The following is a 25,895-nucleotide window of genomic DNA, read 5'->3' as shown; positions in this document are numbered from 1 at the left end:
CTGTTAAATATGGAGAGCTTTCCCTGGCGGCGATAGGCTCAATTTCAGTATTGTGTTAACTTGTTTGGAAAGGGCTTGAATCTAACAGACATTTATTTATAGGTAAAAGTTCTGACCTCCAGCTTTAACACCCAAAAAAGCCATTTATCCAAATCAAATTCAGAACTTGTTTACTCATAATAGGGATTTGTCTTCTGTAATTGCGTATGTAGGTCACATTGTACGGTTTTCACTTGCTTGACTCCCATAAACATTCCCAGACTCCTCATACATTTCTCTGGTAAACCGTAAATTACGAGGTGTCTAAAATGACAATAACTGTGAATATGCAAAGCAAATTCAAAAGCCATGTCTAATTATGAGTACATACCAGTTTATTTGACAACTCATATAAGGTCTAAACCTTATTAGGCGCAGTCAAGGTTTGAAATCAGAATTTCCTGGCTTAGATTATTGGGAGCTTTTTTTTTACTCTTCTTAATAAAAACCCTCTTCCCAGGATTTTTGTAAACCAGCATGATAAGAAAGGAGACGGTTTATTGCACATTCAACTTAAGCCAGAGTTGAAAACAAACTTACAATTCAGCCTCTGTAACTGGTAATAACCAAAGAAACACAGGTTTTCCCTGTTTTAATCTGACTTTCACTGCACTCTTTTTCTTATCAGGGATCAGAAAAAAATAATTATCAGCTGGTATTGGTGTTTCTCAGAAAATAAATGTGCAGGAGTTCAGGTTTATAGTTTGGATTTACAGTTTAGAATTAGAGCAAGCCCATTCATAACTTCTGATTTGAAATGCTTTCTGCAGGAGGAACCCCTTACCCTGATTTGCCCATGAATGAGTTGTTCTACAGCGCATTGAAGAGAGGCTACCGAATGGCCAAACCCACCCACGCCTCTGATGAAGTGTGAGTCTTACTGAAACCTTGCCATTAAAGGGTAATTTTGGTATTTTTAAAACTGGATCATATTTGCCTTTGCTTATGTGTCTACGTGTCTAAAGGGAAAAACAATTTTTGAAATAATCCCATTGTCCAGCGAGAGGGCTTCAGCCAGCAGCGGTGAAACAGGCTGCAATGTATTCACTGAGGGCATGAGTGCATCGTCAGTGTAAGTGCTTGTTTTATCACCGACAGTGTCTGACAGCAATAGGGACGGTAAAACTGATTTATTTTCTGGTTTCTGGTTGACAAAAAAAGATCTCTTTAACATAAATTTCTGTGGGGTCCTTTCCATAATACCACCAGACACTTATGATAATAATCCGAGCCTGTCAGTGGCAAGAAAAACACTCTTAGTGGACATAAATTGACAGTGCATAATTTGACGGAGTTGTATCATTGTAGCCTGTTTTGCAGCTGCAGGCTGCAGCGCTATCTCTCAATGCTGGACTGATTTCAAAAATTGTTTTCTCATTAGTCACTTAGACACAAAAACATGGCAAAATAGAGTTCAAAGAAACTGAATGCCAAATTGCTCCTGATGGCTATGCCATCAATGTGTAAGTGCGTGAGAATAGTTAAAACCTTAATAACAGGTGGCACCATGAACGGTAGCCGCAGCCACCAGTGTATGAATGTATGTGTGAATAGTTGAATGTGACCTGTAGTATGAAAGGCCTTTGAGAGACTAGAAAAGCACTATACAAGTGCAGGTCCAGGCCCATGTGCATCAGATTTGTTACAAAAGACTCTGTATTCAACATCACGTCTGTGCAACCCTAATTCCATCATTTCAAAGTATTTCACATTAAGTTCACTAAAGCATACACATTCGATAACATTCATATTAATCAGTCTCATCAGTCTTTAAAATTATCCTCAAGGGCCATCACCAGAGAGCAAGAACAAGTTGTGACCTATGCTGATCTATTGAACCATTTATCCACTGCTTAAGTTACAAGAGATACCCTTTTATGTTTTTTCTCCAGTAACTCTGACTCAAGCAATACACTTTGTGTTGTTTATGTTGCAGTTATGAAATAATGAAGAAGTGCTGGGATGAGAAGTTTGAGAAGAGGCCCGAGTTCTCCTTCCTGGTTCACAGTGTGGGAAATATGTTGACAGACAGCTATAAAAAGGTACTTTATTCATATATTGAGAGAGTCACTGACTGAATTTTTTTTTTTTAATTGTATTATGCAAACAATTCTGCCCAGCCCGCATGGGCTTACAAAACATCATAAAATGAAAACTAGTCAGGACCAGACTTGAGTTTACATATTAACAGACAGCACTGAAGTAAAGACAATAGAGCAAAACAAAGCAACAAAAGTATTGTACATAATCGAATCATCACTGAGTAGAATGGAGTTCATGGATCATTCACAGAGACAATTGCTGTGTAGCACTGAAAGAAAAGTCACCAACTACTTAAACTTTCTCACCTTTTCTTCCAGGTTTTTGCATAAAAACTGGCAACTTAAACACATCAAAATTTAAACAAACGTTCTAGCTTTTGGTAATCCGAGCAGCAGATTAACAAAAGATTTCTTCTGTGCAGTAGAAAAGAAAATGGCACTCGCTTGCCACTTCACCCAAATCTCACAACTCACACAGTCTGTTGTCTTCATGAATGTTGTTGAATCACCCAACCTCAATAGCCAGGGGAAAAATAGCAGCTCTCAGCTGTGTAACTGAGGGTCTCTGTCTTCTCGCTTTGAGATAACACATATGGTCATATGGTTCAGGAACAAACGTATGTTTTATATGCACATATGTTGTTAATCAAGTCATTGACAGAATGTTTTCAAACCTTGTCTCTTCAAATTTTAGTCGCTGCCTTTTTTAAACAGAGTTAACATTGCAGCATAGATTATCCCTGTGAACACACACCATAGATTGAGCAAAGCTCTTACGCCCATGAGGATCTATGTGATTTACTCTATGTAAACACCTACTTATTTATTCTGCCCGCTGCCATGTTGATTAGACGGTTCCATAATCTGATCATTTCACATTTTTCGTTGCACCACTTCTGCTACCAAGCGCATGTCTCCCTTAATTGTTGGAATGGGAGCAGATTTATGAACCCCCAGAAAACACTGTATGGCTCTATTCTGAATCTCTATTATTGCTGGATGCAGACCTTTGTAAGTGTGACTTTGGACTTATAACTCTTATTCTTATTCTTATTCTCTCTACGATGTTTTTTTTTGGGTGAGGTTATCTACCTAATCACTCATCTTCATCTTCTCATTCACCCCCAGTCATCCTATCTGCCCTCTAGTAGCTGTTTGGAGGAAATAAAGAACACTTGCAGGATAACTGCAGTTCTCATAGTAGACCCTCCGTGCACCAGTTTAATTCCTCACTGATTCTTGAAGTAAACTGTTTAGTCAGCTGTGATGTAAAATCTTCATCTTATATTTGCGCTCTGCAACCTAAATAAAGCTCACAAGCTGTTGGTTCATTTGTTCCTGATTGATGAAATGATCAAACTTTTGTCCCCTGGCAACAGAAATACAATCAAGTCAACGACAACTTCCTGAAGAGTGACCACCCAGCAGTCGCCCGCACCAAACCCAGACTCTCTTCACCCGTTCCGATCGCCAACCCAGCATTCGGCTCCCCATCCCCTCCCTACATGCCCCCGGACCCCTATAACCAGAGCCTGAGCCCCAGAGAGTTCAGACAAGAGGCAGACACACAGGAAATCATACCTTCATACAACGAATACATCATTCCTATCCCAGACCCCAAGCCGGAGGACGTTTTCACTGAAATGCCGTCAGAAAGCCCTGCAAGGTACAGAGCCGCTGAAAAAAGATGCTGCAGATGTGTGCCAAATGCTGGCATTGCAAGAAAGATGAGGATGTATTTGCTTAACAAGAGCATTTTTTCCCACCACACACCCACTCATCCAGATGTTGAGCTGAGACAATAGATGCATTATGGAGGCAGATATAAACACGCAGCCAAGCAAAGTTGGCTTGAAAGGCAAAATAAATGTTTGAGTGCACAGAATCCAGATATATTTACATATATAATCAGTAGTAGTGCTAGTCTGTGCAGTCAAAGAAGTCAGTTTGGGAGTGAAAGCAGATTCCAAGATACGTGTTGTATTATGGCAGCAGAGCAATTCTTTTGCTTACATTTGTAGGCCATATTTTAAAAATTGTGTTATGAGTTTGTGGTCTTTGGCCCCCTGGTGCAATAGACAAGCAGTTTTTGTCCAGGGCCACAGACTGTTGTCGACGAGGAACTCTCCTGGACATGTCAGGCAATATCTTAAACCATATATATATATATCTCGAAATATTCACTACATGGGCCAGTCATTGACAAGATTATTCAACAGTCATCCCTCTATTTGTCTTTAAAATTGGCAATGCAGGGCTAGAGCTGAACCAATTAATTAATTAATAAGAACATGACAGAAAAAGAATAAGCAATTATTTAGATTAAAGTCTTTCTTTATAACAAACATGCATTGGTTTCATCTTGAAATTAATCATCTTGATTGTGAGGATTTGCTGCTTTTGTTTATGGGGTTTTTTTTCACAGTCAGAAAAAACAAGCCTTGGGCTTCAGAGAAAATTTTTCTGTAATTTTTAAACTTTTTTTTTTTTTTACAATTTTGTAGACCAAAATTAAATTACTGATATAACTGAGAAAATATTTGGCAGATTAATAAAAATTAAAATAATGCATTACATGATGCCCTATTTACTGTCTAAGACAATTATCACTCTCTTTTTAGTTGTCCAGCTGATGCGTATATATACAGATATATATTTATTTATTTTGGATGTAATACATTTTCTGCTTAATATCCCTGAGGTAATGCCTCTTGTATCAGTGATTATTCTGAAAATACATCAGATCAGTTTGGCCAAAAATTAGTTATGACCAGTAGATCAGTGCACGTGTAAGAGTACCTTTAAGTGCAAGAAGTACACAGGGAGTACTCAGTATTTCTCTATGCAAAAAGCTGCATTTTAAATACTGAAGTGCAAAGCATCTAAATGTTCTCAAAATGTGTAAGTAGTTTCATTTTGAGGTGAAATGTGACTTGTGGTTGCCAGAAGGGAGATTAAAAACGAGGGAAAACGTCAAGATCGGCTCTGCCAGGGGACATTATTAAATCTGAACAGTGGAGTTTTTTTCTATGACTCATATGTGACTCAGTGCACAATGTGAAGATGTGTTTTGTGTTCCTGCCCTCAGCTCTCTCGTTCTGGAGGAGGAGACAGACTCCATGTCCCAGGACACTGCTGAAACTCTCCCAGAGGAGGACAGGCTGGAGGAGACGAGTGAGAGAGACGCTCTGCTGGGTTCTTCCGGTACGCCCGAGGTAGAAGACAGCTTCTTGTAGCCACATGTAGAAAATCCTGAGAAAACATCCCCTTTTCTGGGAATTTTTTTTTTTTTTTTTAATCCTGCCTGAAAAAGGGAACGTGACTAAACTAGAATGTAGCAAAATTGAGACGGAGAAGGCAATCTTTGTATTTCCACTAAGCACTCAAAGTTTTGCCCTTCTTCTGAGTTTTGTATCAAACTTAGTACCTCTGAAACTACAAAAGGTTACAAATAATCAGTTACAATACAGACATTTATTGGAAGCTTGCCATGATATAAATACGGTACTCTCTTCACACTCCTATAGAATCGGTTTACAGTAAATGTAAATGTATTTTCTATTGTAGTCAGAGATTTATGACGCCTTATGAGATATGTACTTTTTTTAGTTAGACACATTCAACCATATGCCTTATGATTTAACCCCCACCCTAGATTTTTAGAAAAGCGGGTATTATTTGTTTTACTTTTCTTTTTTTTTTTTTTGGAAAAATGTTTAATTTTTAGTTTTAATAACACAGAATGATTAACACAACATAAACAAACAAATTAAATAATGCCCAAACAAGAACCATATGTATTTTAGTGGGAATCATTAATATTAGCCCTAAACCATAATAATAGAAAGTTAATGTTTAAATTCCAACTTTATGTTGCATTTTTTCTCACCTTAAGTACAACCAACTGTGTTCACCGAATTATAGTATTTTTGTAAGTTTAATTTCCAGGATATGAAATACAGATTCTACATGCACTGTTTTATCATGACAAACACTTTATTTTTAGTTACATATGCCGTAATGCTTCCACTTTTCTTTTTTGGTGAGAATTATATGAAATTTATGTCATATGTGAATTTTGAATACTTGTTTATGTAGGTTTAATTCATAGTTCTGTGCCAGATTTGCACTTTATTTAGAAAAGGGTGGATATTCCTTTTGAAAACACAAATATACTCTATAGTTAAGATGAAATAGTTCAACTCAGAATCAACTTTTGACCTAAACTCGTGGCCGTTACAGTAAATCAGTTTCTGTGACAACAGGTGACTCAAGCGAACACACTAAACACAGCGTATCACTGCCTTAGCACAAGATGGCACACATCAGTGCCTGTGTATAGACTGACAGAGTTTTATCCTGCAGCTATTGTTGCTTGCTGATATGAAGGGCTACCATACTCAAGAAACATAGATAGCCATATGTGTACATGTAAAAATGATGCTTTTATTCTTCTGCTGCACTGTATAGCATTCACTCACACAGTGTTTCAACCGTCAATACAATAGTGTTGACGATAGTCTACTCTAAACAACACATTGTCCTTTTCTGTAGCAATTTAAAATGCACAAGATCACTGTATCACAAGCTATGGTACCAAAGCTCTTAACGTTTACAAATGTATTTTTTATATGTGCCATTTTATATGTTGTAAATGTGACAATAAATGTGTATTATTGTAGTAGCACTGGACATGTGAGACTTTTATGTGAATTCAATTGCCAGGGGCCATAGCACCAGATTATGGCCCCTATGCATAAGCAGTCTTTGTGGGCCCCTGCCATCCCTCTCTTGTTCCACATCTCCCTCATGCACCTTTGATTCTTTCTCTTTCTCTTTCTCTTTCTCTTTCTCTTTCTCTTTCTCTTTCTTTCTTTCTTTCTTTCTTTCTTTCTTTCTTTCTTTCTGTCTTTCATTCTTTTAGTGATTTCTGACAGAATCTACTTGAAAGATCTACAGATCTACCATAACTCCATACTTACATTTCTCTCTTGACATATCTCTCAGGACTTTTGTCTGATTGTGAGGTCAGATTTCTGAGAGCCCTTTGACTCTCCATCCCTCTCCCATGAGTCCACACTGGCAACAAAAACCCTGGCAGCCAAAGTCCAGCAGTGCTGGAGGTGATTAGTCCCACCTCAACGGATGTCTGAGGAGAATTGTGCCTTTCAGTTCAAATTGAACTGGCTCATCAATTTGTTGAGCGTGATATGCTGATCCGCCTCCTCACACACGCATACACACACACACACACACACACACACACACACACACACACACACACACACACACACACACACACACACAGAGTTCCCTCCACCCTCCGCCACTTGCTAGTCTGAAAGATTTCATGTTTGCTGTGTGACTTCTGTGGTGAAGAGACTGTACACAAGCAGAAGGAGAAGAAGGGCAGAGGCAAACAGAACGGGAGGACTGGACTCATGTGTCAGCTTTGGATGAAACATCAAACTCAGGGACGTGATTAAACCCTTTTGTCAAGCTGAGAACATCTGCAGGTGAGTACATTTTAAATTAATGAGTCAGCTCCAATAATTCTGCATTTTAAGGTGAAGTGGCTTATCAATTTTCTAACTGTAATAATGAAAAGCTTCCTTAAAGTATTTAATTTGTGACTCTTTTTAATTGTAATGTATGCATTATAGGACAAAGATGTGGTAGAAAAGATCCATGTTCAGAAGAGACTCGTGTTTACGAGCAAAGCTGCTTTAAGTGGTCAGAAAAGAGAAGTTGATGAGTGATAGCACAACTTCAGAGGTGGTTCTCATTTCTTTCTTGATCGCCACAGATCTAAAGGAGAGTGTTTCGTCGCACGAGCAAGCATCAACATTCAAACTGCAGGTTTGGAGGTGATCCAGGATGCAGCCCTACTTCGCTCTGCTGCTGTGGATTATGCCCTCTGCTGCTTCAGGTAAGGCCCAACAAGCACTGATTGATAAATCCATGGCTGCTTTGCATTTTGTGTCTTTTCGTTTCACTCTGACTGTTTTTTGGCAGCTACTGTAGATTTAAAAAAACTTAAATAAAACAAAGATTGGAGTAACTTATCATTTTCATATTGATTTGAAAGATGTAACATCTGACAATATTTAGGATTCAGTGTTTTAGTGAAGTGAAGGTCTGGCTTAACTTAAAAGTTTTACATTTGGTCAAATCATTATAATATATTCTTTAAAGGACACATTTCTCTGCACTACTACAGACCAAATTTTTTATAAAATCCGCCAAACATGACTTCTCGTGTATTTCACTTTATGGTACATTTCATGGCATAAACCCGTGGTCGGTGCAGATGAGCGGAGAAACACTGCTCCATCTAAGATATAACACACGCTTTCTTTCTCTTTTTTTCTTCCCCATTTTAGTTCAGCTCTGAACACAACATAGTAAACAAATATCACCCGCCAAGCATCAAATCGCAATTTCATGTGTTTGCATTACAGCACATAAAGAATCTGTTTATTTGGTTTAATTATGGCTAAATCAATTAGTTTTGCTTTCTGGTGGATTACTGTATGAGGTGTGCTTTGGGGTCATTTTAGGGTTGGATGAATAGTTCATTTAGGCTATTGAAGAGGAATGGCAACTGTTGACACAATCAGGAAGTTCAGAATCAAACGCTGATTGGTCTCAAACTGCATTTCTTTCCCACATTATGTTGTGTGTTGTGGTGGATAGAAAAAAAAATGCTGAACATGGAATCTCAGTTCTGCTTCAAGCTTCGAAACACACCGTGAAAACCTCCCAATGGAAACTTTTATAACCTTAAACGAAAGTGGAGACTGAGCACGAAATGAGAGAATACTTCAGGTCGACAGGAACATGTCAATCTCTGCCCTTTTCACAAAATCCAAAAAGCAAAAATTTTTTTAGATGAAATTAGTTGTCCAGCATTTTCAACAAAGTCATCAAAGAGAGCATTGTTGTTAACAGTAACACTAAAATGTTAACACTCCCTTGGGATTACGGGTCTTTTTGTGCTCCAATAAAGATGGCCGAAAAATATTATCCGTGCTTAAGATTTTTGAAGTTTTTTCTCACAACTCCAGTGTAAAGATAGCGAACTCAAACTTAATTACACCCTCTTTTTAAGGGGACTATTGAGCTCCTTCAAAGAAACCCTCTTTCGTATGTGTGTCTACTCTTATTTTTGGTGTTAAACATGAGGGCCCCAAAAACACAACAGCAACAGAGTGAAAAAAAAAGCAGAAGTGAGAAGGATTGAGGGATGTTATTAGGCTCCAAGTCTTCAATCTGTTTCCTGAATTCATAGGATTATTTCCAAAATAGATCTGAATCATGGCACAGACGAGACAACTCTGCGTTTTTTTCATAATCTTTTTTTTTTTGATGACCAAAATTAAACACAAAAAAGAGGAGAAATACTTCCAAAGTCCATCTTTATTCATTTGTCTAACACTGTGTTTCCATTCCACGTTATTTCGTATTTTTCCCTCTCAGTGGAATGGAGGCGTCCGGTGATCAAGTTCAACTCTAAGATGTTGGGGAGTTCGGAGGTGGTGGTCAGACCCGGGACCCCTCTGGATCTGAGATGTGAGGGTGACGGGCCTGTAAACTGGCAAACGAGGCTACCTAAACACAGACGCTACGTGTCAAGGGGCAACGGGAACGTCCGCACTTTGAGGGTGGACCGTCCCTCTGCAGAATTCACTGGAACATACAAATGTTATTACACTGCTGCTGGGTCACAGCAACTGACCTCCTCGGTGCACGTGTTTGTAAAAGGTGAGCTTGTATGGATTAGAATAGTAGGACAAGCTGGTGAGCTGGTAATGCTTGGATGGGTCATTGTACCCACCAGTTATTCTTTCCTGTGATAGTTTGTGCATGTAAATCTCACATTATTCCATTGTTGTGTGACCTAATGAATTGCCTCCATCTCTGTCTTAACCAGATCCAAACCGTGTGTTCTGGACCAGCAGTACATCTCTGCGGGTGGTGAAGAAGGAGGGTGAGGACTACCTGCTGCCCTGCCTGCTGACAGACCCAGCAGCCACAGACCTGGGCCTCCGCATGGACAATGGCACCTCTGTGCCGTCGGGGATGAACTTCACAGTTTACAGGCACCGCGGTATTCTTATCCACAGACTTCACCCCAGCTTCAACGCCGACTATGTCTGCACAGCGAAGGTCAATGGAGGGGAGAAGACCTCCAAAGCCTTTTCCATCAATGTCATTCAGAGTGAGGTCACTTGGTTATTAAAACAATCACCTGAAGCTGTAATAGTCATTTGAACTGATATGTTCATCAAGTTTGATACTTGAGCTGATATTTTCTCTCTTTTCCAGAGCTCCGTTTCCCTCCATACGTCCTCTTGGAGACAGAGGAATATGTGCGCATTGTTGGGGAAGAACTCAAGATTCGCTGCACAACACACAACCCCAACTTCAACTATAATGTCACATGGAAATACACCACCAAGTCGGTCAGTTTGAGGCATTTTGGGAATTTTCCTGATCTTTATCAGAACAGAGTACTCCAGTGATGACATTTTTTTCTGTAGGCTAACCCAGAAGCTATTGCTGGTTGGTTTGGTGATGATCTGTAGACCTGTAGACCACAGACCTTATTTCAGGCTTTAACAAAAAAAACCAAAACATTAAAAAAACCACTGACTTTGAGGCAAGGGCACCGGAGGTGCTGAAGTGCTAACAGATGAGGTACTCTTTTTCAACTCTGAATTTATTTCCTCTTCTTGTCTTCAGAAACCAGTGATAGAGGAGAGGGTCCGCTCCAGTGGAGAAAATCGCCTGGACATTCAGAGCATACTGACCATCCCTGCTGTGGATCTTGCAGACACAGGAAACATTTCCTGCACTGGCACTAATGAAGCCGGGTTGAACAGTTCAACAACATACCTGCTGGTTGTGGGTAAGCCACAAAAACAGTGACCCTTGCTATGTCTCATATTCAGTGGAGTAATGTAATTAAGTATTATTACTTTGTTACAGTACTTAACTATTTTTTGGCAGTATTTGTACTTTACTTTAGTAGTTATATTTCTGTCAACTTTCACTTTCGCTCCACTACATCTCATAATAAATATACTTATTTTTACTCCACTACATTTCTTCAAAGAATCTAAGTTATCAACTACAAAAAAAGTACAGAAATGAGGACAAGAGGAGGAGACGGATGGATAAGTACAAGAATGAGAGTGAAGGAAAAACTGGTTCTCTTTATATTGCAAAAAAGACCTTGTTTTTTCAAGCCTAATGTATGCTCAGTTTTAAGGTGTTGTATGTTAAGAAGATATAAACTTCATAATCCTCAGAATTTAACCACGTGCTGTTTATGCTTAAGTATATTTAATATCAAAATTACTTTTGATACTTTAAAACAGTAAATACCAGATACTTTAGTACTTTGACTTTAACCTCTTCCAAAGTTGGTTTGGAGAAATCTGTACTTAAACTCAAGTACAGCTTTTAGATACTTCATCCACCACTGCTCATTTTAAAAAAAAGCCCAATAAATCACTAAAAACAAACTGTTTTGATTCTTCTGAACAGACAAGGCCTACATCAGGCTGCAGCCGCAACTGTCCCCTAAACTGGCCCACAAGGGTCTTTCAGTGGAGGTGAACGAGGGAGAAGACCTGGAGCTCACTGTGCTCATCGAGGCGTACCCTCACATTACAGAGCACAAATGGCACACCCCGACATCTCCCAACACGTCCACACAGGAGCACAAGCTCATCAGATACAACAACAGGTAAAACACCAGAGCTGGTGAAACACTGCAACAGGCTCCATTTTATTGCTCTGAGATGTGAGCACATTTCTTGCAAAACTTGCAAATCAATTTTTAAACGTGTACTACAGTAAGGAGGGGGGTTATCCTGGATTTGAAATATGCTGTTGGTGCATTTTGTGTGAATTTGACAGGGAACACCAAGGTCATTGTATTTCCTCAGGTCATGCGAGAAGGAAGAGCATTGTTCTCTTTTAGTTTTGACGACGTACTCAGCGATGATACATCGGAACTGTCTGAATGCAAACCGCAGAATTAGTCACTTTGGGTTCCTCTTTTTTTCAGCTTAAAGACAGAACTTTTTGTTTTTATTTTAGATACCATGCCACCCTTCAGCTGAAGAGAATGAATGCACAGGAACAGGGGCAATACACTTTCTATGCCAGAAACAATTTGGCCAATGCATCCATCACATTCCAAGTCCAAATGTATCGTAAGTGACACAGGAAACATATCAAATCATGAAGTCGTGGCATGATTTCATTTTCTCAGGTAAAAGGAAAATGTTTCATCGAAATATGGTCATTGCTTTCTTTCCATTCATTTTCTCACTGGCAGAGAGACCCATTGCTGTGGTGAGATGGGAAAACATAACTACACTCACTTGCACCTCATTTGGCTATCCTGCTCCCAGAATCATCTGGTACCAGTGTTTCGGGATACGGCCAACGTGAGTTGGCACATGGAACAGCAATCAGAAAAATGTCATTAAGTTTGTTGTATGTCCTTTATCTGACAGTATATGTTTATCAATGAGGCAGGTGTAATGAAAACACCTCAGGGCTGCAGATGGCCATCCCTCTGCAGGCTCCCACTGTGGAGGTCCAGAGGGAGGGATACGGGGCTGTGGAGGTGGAAAGTGTCCTCACTGTGGGGCCGTCCAGCCGGAGGATGACAGTTGAGTGTGTGGCCTTCAACCTTGTCGGCGTCAGCCGTGACACTTTTGCCATGGAGGTTTCTGGTGAGCCTCGGATCATTTGAAGATCATTTGCTAATTTTTCAGGATGTGATCACAAGTTTTGTACTTCTTAGTTTGCTATTGCTTAGTCACATGGTGTTTACACAAAATCTAATGTTTGTGAAATTTGTGTGTCAGCAGATCCCTTTGTTGTTATGAAACCACATGGTTCTCATGCTTAATTTTGTGTTACTGAACATTTCTTCTAAAAATGCAAAAAGGATACAAAATCCATAGAGGGACGTTAGAAAACATCAGATGTAATTTCTCTACATGAGCTAATGTTCATCTCTTTTTAATTGTGCAGACAAACTCTTTACTTCCACCTTGACTGGAGCAGCAGGCATCCTGACCATCCTGCTTGTGCTACTGGTTTTTCTGCTATACAAATATAAGCAGGTAAAGTGTCTTAACCATAAAAACACACAGGAGTTTAATTTGTAAGTTACTAATTAGCAGAGATGTTGACTTGAGTCACATGCCTTGGACTTGAGTTAGACTCAACTTAACAAAAAACAAACAAAAAACCCACTTGCAAATCAACTTGAACACTAATGGCAAGTGACTTCACTTGGACTTGAGCATTTTGACATAAGAATATTTAATACCTTCTCCTGAGACCAAAGATTAAAAAGTGTGCTGTTTAACAAGTGTGAAACAAATCAATGAATTACTTTTAATTTTTACTATCGATTTGGACTACATTAGACCATGTGCTATGGCATCCTTGTGTTTTCCAGCTTATACCTCCCAGCTCTAATCATCTGCAGCATTTTTTTTTCAAGAAAATATTCAGGCAAACATTGAAAGAAAAAAAAACAACATTTTGTTTCACTGCGATTAAACTGATATAACTCAAAGACAGAAGCGCAGTCAGTGATTCTGGCTGTTGGGAAAAAGCTTTTACCTTTTAGATAGACCATGCATGTGCATATACTAAGAAAGGAAAAGGAACAGCTTTCAGTTTACTTTGGATAAGTCTGGGATAAGTATTTTAGATGAATTTAAGAGTTTAATGATTGATTCCCCAGATCTACCTTGTTTGAACAAGAATCTAGTTAGAGGAGAGAAATGCAAGGAACTAACATTACATCACAGAGCACCAGTGGTAAAGATGATATGAAAGACAATTTTTTCACATAGAAAAACTACACTCCAGGGGTCAACAAAAAAAAACCCATTGTGGTTTACCACTATTTGCTCCTATCTCCATCTTCAGAAACCCAGATACGAGATCCGCTGGCAGATCATTGAGGCAAGAGATGGCAACAACTACACCTTTGTTGACCCCACTCAACTGCCTTACAATGAGAAGTGGGAGTTTCCGAGAGACAAGTTGAAGCTAGGTCTGTGTAACGTTATTTTACATTGTGATAAAGTTGTGCACATGTTAAAACAGTTATTTAGTGCTCTAGAAAAATTGAACAGTGAAAATAAACATAATAGAATCTGAAAAAGAAAAAGATCTCAAAATGCTTACTCGTACTTTCTGTGCGACCAGGGAAGATCTTGGGTGCAGGAGCTTTTGGAAAGGTCGTTCAGGCCACAGCCTATGGTCTTGGAGAGGAGGACAATGTGCTGCGTGTGGCAGTGAAAATGTTAAAAGGTGAGCTGATGTTAAGATCTCTGATAAAACAGACTGTTTTTACATGAGGGACTCAAAGGGCCCAGCAAATCTGAAAACGTGTGATCCTAAGTCATTTGTAGTGCATTGTCAGATAGGAGGATAATGTGACTGTAAGCTGTGTCTCTGCAGCCAGTGCCCACTCAGATGAGAGGGAAGCTCTGATGTCTGAGCTGAAGATCCTGAGCCACCTCGGACACCACAAGAACATCGTCAATCTACTGGGAGCGTGCACCCACGGAGGTCAGACAGCATCCTGCATTTGTCTCTGATTAAAGTAGAATATGGTAAAAACATGTTTAGGAAAATCATTACGTGACTGGAATTACATGGTGTGTCTCCTCATCAGGACCAGTGCTTGTGATCACAGAGTACTGCAGCCTTGGCGACCTCCTGAACTTTCTTCGCCAGAAGGCAGAGACGTTTGAGAACTTTATTATGAATGTTCCCGACATTATGGAGGAATCTAATGACTACAAGAACATCTGCAGCCAGAAAAAGTTCATTAGGAGGTACACCATGGAAACATGTGCAGTATGGTAACGGAGGATTTGTTAAATATATTCAGTCTCCGTCATCCCACTCTTTTGTTGATCCTCTTGTTTTTTCTCCATCCATCAGCGACAGCGGGATCTCCAGTACATCCTCAAGCAGCTACTTAGAGATGAGACCCAGCCAGCTGCCAAATACCGAATCATCTCCAGGTAAAAAGCTTTCTCACTCAGTCCCAGTTTAAATTCACACAAATATAGTCATCGAGCTACAGCATGCTAATGAAAAGCTTTCTCGCCAAGACTCTGTGAGTGAGGAGACTGGTGACTGGCCGCTGGACATTGATGACTTGCTGAGATTTTCCTTCCATGTGGCTCAGGGCCTTGATTTTCTGGCTGCCAAGAACGTGAGTGATTTTGCCACTTAAAATCTTAATGTGCAAACATCAAGAACAGAAAATGTTAATGTGATAATTTACAACAGCAGCTGCTGTGTCATCCCCAGGTAACAAACTGGATTTCAGGAAAAACAGCAACTGATTTTACATTGAAACAGTGTTGCTTTTAATAGGATATGATGAATAAAGGGTGTGAAATCTTTGGTAAAGGGGCCGTGAGGGGTATTTCCCAATTTCATTGTCCATATTTGTCATAGACTGGATATGTGTTTAATCAAAATTCGTCATGTTACGATGAGATACACTCTGTTCAGTGATCTTATTGTCTTTTGATGTGTGAGATAACAGCCAGAGACAAACTTTTGTGTGTGTGTGTGTGTGTGTGTGTGTGTGTGTGTGTGTGTGTGGGTGTGGGTGTGTGTGTGGGTGCGTGTGTGCGCGCGTAGTGTATTCACAGAGACGTGGCTGCGAGGAATGTCCTCTTGACTGACCGCAGAGTGGCCAAGATTTGCGACTTTGGCCTGGCACGTGACATCATGAACGACTCCAACTATGTGGTGAAGGGCAATGTAAGCTAGAATAGAGCTAACATTTACTTAAAAAAATATGATAAACTTTATTCATTAATGAAGTTATAGACTACATTAAAAAAACAACAACACATTTTGGGATGCTTTTTTACATTGTTTTTTAAGGCCCGTTTGCCAGTGAAGTGGATGGCTCCTGAGAGCATCTTTGACTGCATTTACACCGTCCAGAGTGACGTCTGGTCCTACGGCATCCTCTTGTGGGAGATCTTCTCTTTAGGTCAGATCATGTGCATGTGCACACTACATTTACACACATTTATTTCATGATTTGACTGCTAATATGATTTGATTGCTAATGTTTTTCTCTACAAGGCAAGAGCCCGTACCCCAGTGTGGCAGTGGACTCCAGGTTCTACAAGATGGTGAAGCGTGGCTACCAGATGTGTCAGCCGAGCTTTGCCCCAGCTGAGATGTAAGCCCTTAAGAAACATAAAGTCTGCTCATTTAAAGATGCTGCTTTTTAATAATAATAATAATACTACAAATAATAATTAAAGTATAGAGACCAGTTAAAACATTACAAATAGCAGAACTGATATAAAATAATAAATACAAGAGTTATGTTAATTAAAAACCAGACTAAACAGAAAGGTTTTCAGTTGTTGTTTAAAAATGTTCACAGAGCCCGCTTCTCTTATGGCTTTTGGAAGGTTGTTCCATATTTTAGAGTGTTGTGAACAAAAGCTGTGCTGCCTATTTTCTTGTGCATATGATTGTGTGTATTCAAAAACCCAGCAGTAAAGGATCTAAGAGCTCACGAGGGATTATAAAATGATAGAGAATTTGCAATGTAGGCCAGTCCCAAACCATTAAGAGCTTTAAAAACAATTAAAATATTTAAAAAAACAACCTAAAAATAATTCTAAAAGATACTGGGAGCCAGAGGAGTGAAGCTAAAACCGGGATAATCTGCTTTTTCAAGTCTAGCTGCGCAATTCTGAATAAACTGGAGTTTCTCTATTGAGTTAATCTTTTTTCCCCTGCAGCTCACACTTTGTCCAACCAGTGTTAATACTGTCACCTGATTATCAGTCCAGTTTTACTGGAGTATCAAGTGACTATCAGCTGGGTTTTTACAATGAAGTAATTAGGTAGAGTTGCTTTTATATCAGCTGCAAAAGTCTGTCTGAGGAACAGTGACAGCAACAGGTAACATTTAAGTTAATATAAGCTTAAATAATGACTCATTTAAAAAAAAAAAAGTTGATCCTAAGTTCATTTCAGCGTTGGTCTGTTCAAATAGCATGCTTCCCAAGTGTTCATTAGCAGAACAAAGATCTCTTTCTCTTTTCCCATCTTCCGCTCTATCTTACATCTGCAGTAACTGACACATGAGGTAACCTTATGAAGTGCTCTTATTATTCCTGATTTTAACTTACTTGCTCCGGGTTATCTTCCAACCCCGTAACACTGTAACAAAACAAGCCTAGACTCTAAACTTAACAAGCCGAAATGAGAAAATAAAAAGTGTTTTCCCAGTATCTCAGAGGGCTCTTACATCTGTGTGCGCTGATTTAGTGTGGCTGTCACACCACCCGGAATAACTGTGGAAACAGAGGGGACTGAATCTGAGTCAGGACCTAATCATCTGTTGTTGTGCTGTGTGTCGGGCCTCAGTTCTGCTGTTAGCCACATGATCGCAAAGCTTGGAAGCCATGTAACTGCTATTTCACGGCAGCAAAATGAGACTGTTGGGGCCGGGGTGCTCATGAACAAGTCTCTCTTATCAAACTGCGTCACCACCTCCATAAGCCTCTCCTTATTTGTCTAATATGACTTTATACAGTTTTCTGATTTTACAGAGTTTGATCTGTAAAATTGGAGTGAACTGTTTGGGATATAACCCCCCCCCCACTCCAAATGTATATATCAATGACTTTTTTGTCCAGGAACATCTGAAATAAATCTGTTTTCTAAGTATGGTTTGCTTTCGTTATAGTTACGAGATCATGAAGATGTGCTGGAATCTGGAGCCTACAGAGCGTCCCATGTTTAGCAAGATCAGTCAGATGATACAGAGACTACTTGGGGACCAACCTGAGCAGGAACAGGTAAGTTTTTACAGAGATGCACCGAATCCATTGATTTATTTGAAGTCATAGTGGATACAATAGACTGACCATTTACTGCATATGAATTTACATTATCATGCCTCAACTTCAACTTTAAGAAAATGTGGTTCATCCATCGCAACACAAAATTCTGAATGAATCCTCAAACGAGGCAGATCAACTATCGGTTGAGATTCTGTGACTGCATTGCCTATTTCTTTCCTCAAATGTTTTCAGAAACATATTTGAAATTCTAATACCTGAAATTGTAAATTGTAAAAACAAATACGATCTCATGTTGTGTCAATCACATTTGCGCACTGACTCCGAACTATGGTCTGTCATTAAAGTTTTCGGAAAAGGTTTGATTTTCTCCGTTTTTTGCAACCGTCAAAAGCTTTTAGATAGTCGTTTGACCAAGAATCAGTAAAGAAAATGTAGCAGTACACATACGTGACAAGAGAGAGGAGCAAAGCACACAGTATCTTTTAATAACTGATAAAATAGAATAGAATAGACCTTTATACACAGACAGGGGAAGCATAAGTGTGGACACAGAGAGGGGAAGACAGCTCGCTCTCTTCATGCAGCTGCGGGGCAAAAGACACTGGGAGAGAGTGAAGTACCTCCAGGGGAGAGAAGCAGTGAGAAAATTAGTCTTGTACAGAGGATTTTCACATCGAATATAACAATAAAACGCATCAGAATCAGTGTACAAGGTTTCTATGCGTAACTTTTTTTTTATTTTCGAATGATGGATTAAAAAAACATCAAAAAAATGCAGATTCACTATGCAAAGACATTTACTCTTCCACTGAGTGGGTCTGACTTGTTGCTTTGGTTTGTTGGATTGGTTAAGTTTAGGCACAAGGAATGGGATTGGTTAGGGTTTAAGGCAAAACATAAGAGTAAGCCAATCAGAGGCAGAATAAGTCGGACCATTCCTTCAGCATCCTAGGATTTACAAATTTGCATGGGGAAGTGAGAGAGGAGGCCAGCTATAGAAAATCTCCCCATTCCAGCGAGTATTTTTCAGTATGTTTGTTCATGTTGGCATAAAAGATCTGTAGAATTATTTTTGTTTATCATTACTGTATTATCTTTACTGCTACAAAACACACATGCTCTCCTTTGTTGGATAGGGCACATGAGCTGTTAGTAAATACTTAGGCATGACAGAAAGAGACTGTATTACTTGATTAATTTTTTCTTGAATGACCTGCCCTACTCTCTCTCTTATCAGAATCAGATTCAGCTTTTTTGGCCAAGTATGTTTACACAAACAAGGAATTTGACTTCAGTTAGCTTTGCTCTCAATGTACAGGAAATTAAACATTAAATATAAAAGAAAAAGATAAGAAGAAAAAACAGATAAAAACAGAAAACTATAGTTTTAAATTTATGTTTTTAAAAGCCCTAATTAAACAATTTTAGCTAATATATACAAGTTTTTCTGCGTAATAGTGCAGTTACAAATAGAGGTATTAAAAAACAGTGCAAGGGTCATATGGTAAAAACAAGTTAAAAAGAGTGTTAATGTGCATCTGTGATTATTCTGACACTCTGTGACTGTTAAGAGTTCATCAGAGTCACAACCTGGGCAAAGAAACTGATGTTTTGGGTTGTTTTGGCGTACCGTGACATGTAACACCTACCAGACGGGAGGAATTTAAACATTTAACCCTTTGTTGGTTGTGTTGGTTAGCTGTAAGCATGAGGAGCGAGACTGTCTCGGGTTAGGGTAAGAATGTCAGGGTAAGCAAGTCAGAGGCAGACTGGGGTGGGTCATACCCTCACCATCCTAGGAAAACAGAATTTCTTCCGGTCTGATCAGCGGTTACATGATTGGCCACTGAAGAATGACGTTAAGTTTGCTCCAAAAGTCGATTACGTTTCAGCTTTTTGCTGCATGCTGCTGTATTTTTTTCCCCACTGTCCGTGTGGCCTCATTGCCGCAGTCTAGACTCTCTACCCAAATGAATGGAAGGACTGACATTTTTGTCGCAACACCTAATTTGGATGCCGCCCTCATGTGAGGCAGAGTTCAGTGACACCAGTCTAGTTTCGCCAGAGCTACTGATAGAACAAAACATGTGATGCTCAGGCCAAATGTCCCCAGAAAACCCTCTTTTTATATTTAATTCTCACTGACAATCAGATTAAGCTGAGCTGTAAAATAAATTAAATTAATTGGATCTTGTTCGAGTGCTGTTCTCAAGGGAGACTCACACAAATTTTTAAATAGCTGTTACATATTATTTGAATGCAAGACACTTTTCTCTGCCGTAGTATCAATAAGAAGCTGAGATTTGTATTTGTAGGATCAAGTCTCACCGTCTAAATGCTGCGTCTCCACAGTTAATCTACCAGAATGTGCAGCAGCAGGTCACGGAGGGTGAAGTGTGTGACGAGCCCAAGTGCTGCGACGGCCCCTGTGACCAGTCTTGTGACCACGAGGAAGAGGAGCAGCCTCTTATGAAGACCAACAACTATCAGTTTTGTTAAAAGCCTTAACCTGCCAATCAGTCAATTAATCACTCATCAATGAGCATCAGAAAAGCACGATCAGCTATAGCTCGTGGCCAGAGTCCTACAGCTTATTGTAACCACTGGACAGTCGCAGAGAGTTGCCTTCACAGCTATTTTTTGCCTGTTGCGCCTGCTCGCCAGACAGACAAGCAGCTGCAGCAAGCATGTGACTTGCTTCTTTGCAGACCATGACTGCAAATTGCCACGTCTAATGACACCGACTGCAGACATGAAAGGAGGAAATGCGTCAACAGACTGCAAAGCATCCAAAGCTGTACCCTATCCTAAACGTTACTCACAGACTGTTTATTACTCCTCCTGATATACATTTCAGGTATAATCTGTTATCTAAAGGAGCATCTGTTTCTTAATTTCTTATTATGAATATATACATTTTTTTATTAATGTTATTGTTCCGTGACAAGGAATGTCTTGTTTTTGTGGGGATTTCGGCTGCTTGTCAGCAGGTTCAGTTCCTTCTCATCATTTTATTGCATTTATGGTTCCTTAGAGGAAGCAAACAAACACTGGATCCACAACAACAACTACTCTGACTACTCATCTTCATGTGCTCTAGACAAGTTAGGTTTTATTCTCAGATCACCTTAAAGGGATAGTTAGGATAGGATTTTTTGAAGTGTGGTTGTATGGAGTAGTCAGTTTGTTACATATAGTAGAGATCAGTTGACATGCCCCCAGTTTAGAGAAGCAGGCAGGGGTCCAACAAGAAAGCCAGACAATATATTGCTAGGGATAGGGGCTCAGCAACAAAACACATTTTAGCCACCTAAAACAATCCCTCAGGAAAAAACACAACAACATTAATCTAATATATTGAGGCAGCCCAATCTGATGGAGAAGTTGATTATAGCTTCAAGTTTCCCATCTATGCCAAAGCCACCAGATTGCATTGTCTGGCTTTCAAGAGAATTATAGAACAGCTTCATTTCCCCATTGGAAAACATTGTCTGAAAGCAAGTTAAAGCAGTGAAAATATTCTAAATATATCATACACTTAAACTGATAATGATTTTTTAGGTGGTTAGATATGTTTTATTGCAGACTCTTCCACAGCATCAGATTTGTCAGCTTCATTGTCTGACATCTGTTTTATATAATTCACTGTCTATGGATAAGTACACCATACAAACCCACTTAAAAAGAATCTGAACTGTCCCTTTAATAGAAATATCCAAACAGTGTGAGTGTTTTTCCTTGTTTTTACCATGCTAAATCGACCGTGGAGGCGGCAAAGGCAGACTGTGTTGTTTTTCGTCTTTGTGCATTGGTCACAGCTGTAATTCTTAACAGCGCACTTAACAGCAGCTGTCAGTAGCAGCATGTGATTGTTCCACTTCAGTCTAATTAATTAAGCAGCGGTCAGTGTGATTTAGGAGCAGCGAATACAACTGAACTGAGCAGGGAAATCTGTGGATCCCTTATGGATCAGATGAACAATGTTTCATGTTTGACAATGTGAAAGTTTCTTTTTTTCTTTCTTAATCTTCTCATTTTCTGTAGAGTTAGATGAGTGTTAAGATGTAAGCTTCATTAATGTCTGTATGTAGCAGTCAGCCTACACTGCCAACTGTTTGAAGGTTTTAGAATAACATATAAGCTATGTGAGAGATACAGACTGCAGATTTGTGTGATTTCAGGCATTTCAAATTTGCTTGCATCTGAATGAAACACAATTGAGATGTCTGATTATGTATATATCTCATGTAAATCAAGAAGTATCTTTATTTTCGCTGGAATATTGTAGAATAGATAGTAATACATCATTATTTGTGTTGTATGTGTTTTTTTGTGCAAATAAGACAATCATTGTTGCAAATTAAAGGAGCAGTGTGAAAGATTTCAGGAGATTTAGTGGCGTCTAGTGTTGAGGATTGCAGATTGCAGCCAGCTGAAACATCTTTTGGACATTGCTTATTGTTCAAGAGGATTACCAGGAGCCAAATTATCTGCAGAGGTCTATTCCTCTCCAAAACAAGTGGACCAGGTGATTAGACCTGGTAAAAATGCTGCTAGCAGTTTACGTTAAATCAGTGTTTCACTGTTTCTTCTATCAGTATTGGCTAATCGCAGACAGTCGCTCGCCCAGTGTGTGCTCTCCTTATTTCTTTCCTTCTTTCTCAAGGTTTTTTAGTGGGAAGCGATTTATCCGCAGAGGATAGCCTCACACAAACAAATGGACCAGCTGATTGAACAGAGTTAAAATACTTTAGAAAGCAGTTTCACACAGAGGAGTTTCAAACAATGGTCAATGTGAAAACACTAATGGTCCTGTCTAAAGCCAGTGTTTGGTTTGTCCACTCTGGGCTACTGTAGAACAACATGGTGGTGCAGCATGGCAATCTCCATAAATGAGGACCTGCTCCCTATGTAGTAATGAACAGCTCACTCTATGGTAACAAAATCACACTTCTTTTTTTCAGCTGATTATACACACAGAGAGACATACTTAATGCAATATATATATGTCAATATATTCTTCTAAATCCTACACACTGGGCCTTTAAATCACTGAAAAAGGCTTTGAATTAGGCTTTGCCACTGAAACTCCAGAATGTAAGGTTTTTATACACTGCAATATTTCATATGGTGACAGATATTTTTTTTTTGTTGCTATTTTTGTTGTTTTACCTCATGAGCTGAAAGGAACTGTGTGCCTTCAAGTTATTATTTCCCCACTGTCTATTTTTTTAAAAACTGGACAATGTCCAATTTGCATTTCCTCTGGAACATCTTCCACAGAATCTGTCAACATTGCACAACTCTGAAAACTTTGTAGGGAAGTATACATCCCACCGCTGAGACAACAGGAAGTCCAATTGCTTTTTCTTCCTTGTGTAGTTTCAGCTAAAATAATGTTTCTTTTGTGAATTAGCTCACCACTGTTGGAAACTTTAAAGGGGTGCCAGACTTTCTGAAGTAATTTTTTAAACAGTCCGTCAAGAACTAAACATATTAGTGATGATGGGAAGATTACTTGCTACCCTGATAAAAAGTAATAAGTAATAATAATAATAAATAATAAAATAATAATAAGTAATGTCACAGATACTTCATCAAAGTGAGTAACATATCACATTGGATTACTTTTGATTACTTTCTAAATGTTTTAAACTGGGCAGTAAAGCAGCAAAACCTCTGGAAAAAGGCTATGCCAAAAAAGTCTTAGTTTGGGTTTGAGTTTAAATCATTAATTTTAGGCATCATTAAATTTTAAATGCCCTTTCCTCATATATATACCTTTCAAAGATTGTATTCCTGTTTTTATTTTTAAAGTTATTGCTTTGTTTGATTTCTTCGTCTAGTCCATTCCACAAAGTGACCCCACAAACTGAAGAGTGGTGTGAACACGAAGCTGTTTAAAATTAAATTGATATGATACTTTACCTCTCTATTCTTGAACATATTTTGAACGCTACCTGGAAGCAAACTATTTGTTGCTTTAAACAGTACCTGTGTAGTTTTAAATTTCACAAGATCTCTAAATTTAATAATTTTTGAATTTAAAAAAGGGAGTTGGCATGTTCACAATACCACACAATACACAACATTATTTATCATCCTTATTGCTCTTTTTTGCAGAATGCATATCCTTTGCAGGGTGCTCTTGTAACTATTACCCCAGTCTTCCCCACAGTAATTCATATGCGGTAATAACAGTGCACAATACAAAGTGTGCAGTGTTTTACGATTCAGTATGTGCCTTGTTTTACCCAGAATTCCAATGCTCCTTGCCATCTTGGAACACAGATATTTTATGTGGGGTTTCCAGCAGAGCTTGTGGTCCAATACAACATCCAGAAACTTGTTTTCATACACTTTTTCTATTATCACATTATCAATTTCCATTTTAACATTTGCATTGATCTTACAAAATCCAAACAACAATCATACAAGTATGTACATGTTCAAGTTTAATAATTTATTTTATCAAACCAACATTTTAACTCTTCTATTTAGTTTGTGACCTCTTTCAAGAGCTGCTGCAAGTCCTCCCCAGAATAAAAAAATTTCAATACATTTGTCAGATTACATATGCCTTTGATGTATAGAATAAACAGTTTGTGGGACCTGTGGGACACCACAAGTTATGTTTAAACATACGGACTTATGCTGACCCATCTGTACAAACTGCTCTCTATTTTCAATATAACTTTTCAACCAATGGGAACCCACCCCTCTAATACCATTCCTTTCCATTTTAATAGTATCAAATACTTTTTTTAAGTCAATAAATATTCCCACTGCATATTTTTTGTTATCTAAACAGTTCATTAACTCTTCAGCTAGTCCCATTAGTGGAGTATGTCTTAAAAAATACTTTATAAGTCATAATATAATATGACAAAAAATTCATTAAAAAGTCATGGTATAGTATATCATCAAAAATGCATTAAAAAGTCATAGTATGACTTAGGGTGTTTTCCAGACTCGCATGAATAAGAGAAAGTACATTATGTCATCAAAACCAGCTAGAAAAATTAATACTATGGTGTGTTTTCCAACAAAGTAAAAAAAGTCATAATAAAGCATGTTTAAGAAGATGACAGTATAGCATGTCCAGAAAACGTTTCAAATGAGTCTAAAAGCCATAGTATAGTATGCTTAAAAACATACTACAACTTGCCGAAAAAATGGTTGAAAAAAAATCAACATTCCAAACGTCAAAAAGATGTCATAGTATAGCATGTTGAAGAAGTTTTTAGTATAGTGTGTTGAATAAACAGTCCAAAAATGTATCAACTGGTGAAAAAAGTCATACTATAGTAGGTTGAAAAACATCATGCTATAGCATCGTCAAAAAAAAACGATTGATAAAGTAATTGTTCCAAATTTCCAAATAAGCCATAATATAACATGTTGAAGAGGAATATAGTATATCATGCCGAAAAAACAAAAAGTTAACATTCTGAATCTTGAAAAAAGTCAAAGCATAGTATGTCGAAAAACATCATACTATAGCATGTTGAAAAAAAGGTAGAAAGTCATCTTTCAAAATGTCGATAAAAGTTATAGTATATCATGCTGACGAGGATTATAGTATAACCTGTCAAATATAACAATCCAAAACATTTCCAATGATGAAAAATCATCGTATTGTATGTCGGAAACCATTATACTATAGCATTTTGAGAAAACATGCCATAGCATGTGGAAAAAACGATAAGAAGAAACGAAAATCATTGTTACAAATGCTGGAAAAGTCACAGTATAGCATGTAACAGTCATAACGTGGAAGAGGATTATGGTATAACATGATGAAAAAATTGTCTAACAAGTCAAAAGTGACAGTATAGTATGCTGAAAAACATCTTACTATATCCTGTGAGAAAAAATGTAAAAAGAAAAATCATTCCAAATG

At 38.5% G+C, this 25,895-nt stretch overlaps 2 protein-coding genes across 3 annotated transcripts in view; both read left to right on the top strand.

Moving 5' to 3' along the window:
• The window catches only part of pdgfrb (platelet-derived growth factor receptor, beta polypeptide), a 32,769-nt gene extending 25,996 nt beyond the window's left edge, over positions 1–6,773 (top strand). For both annotated transcript variants that reach the window (XM_042492994.1, XM_042492993.1), the window contains exons 20-23: positions 810–909; positions 1,976–2,081; positions 3,461–3,747; positions 5,170–6,773. In XM_042492994.1, the coding sequence (XP_042348928.1) occupies positions 810–909; positions 1,976–2,081; positions 3,461–3,747; positions 5,170–5,317 (641 nt within the window). In that variant the 3' untranslated portion in view covers positions 5,318–6,773. The remainder of the gene's footprint in view (positions 1–809; positions 910–1,975; positions 2,082–3,460; positions 3,748–5,169) is intronic.
• A 669-nt stretch (positions 6,774–7,442) lies between these two features.
• Positions 7,443–23,919, top strand: csf1ra (colony stimulating factor 1 receptor, a). The gene is made up of 22 exons (XM_042492995.1): positions 7,443–7,597; positions 7,888–8,010; positions 9,561–9,845; positions 10,015–10,302; positions 10,410–10,546; positions 10,827–10,992; positions 11,634–11,835; positions 12,192–12,307; positions 12,433–12,544; positions 12,636–12,835; positions 13,140–13,231; positions 14,052–14,178; positions 14,334–14,438; positions 14,589–14,699; positions 14,806–14,968; positions 15,078–15,160; positions 15,251–15,354; positions 15,792–15,914; positions 16,041–16,152; positions 16,248–16,347; positions 17,875–17,986; positions 20,345–23,919. Exons 2-22 carry the CDS (start codon positions 7,959–7,961, stop codon positions 20,489–20,491), a joined length of 2,937 nt encoding a protein of 978 aa, XP_042348929.1. The 5' UTR covers positions 7,443–7,597; positions 7,888–7,958; the 3' UTR covers positions 20,492–23,919.
• Positions 23,920–25,895: the final 1,976 nt, after the last annotated feature.

The sequence above is a fragment of the Plectropomus leopardus genome, chromosome 9 (genome assembly GCF_008729295.1).
Source record: "Plectropomus leopardus isolate mb chromosome 9, YSFRI_Pleo_2.0, whole genome shotgun sequence".
NCBI lineage: Eukaryota > Metazoa > Chordata > Actinopteri > Perciformes > Serranidae > Plectropomus > Plectropomus leopardus.
Note: the sequence above shows the minus strand (reverse complement) of the source record. Positions and strands in the feature narration are given on the sequence as shown.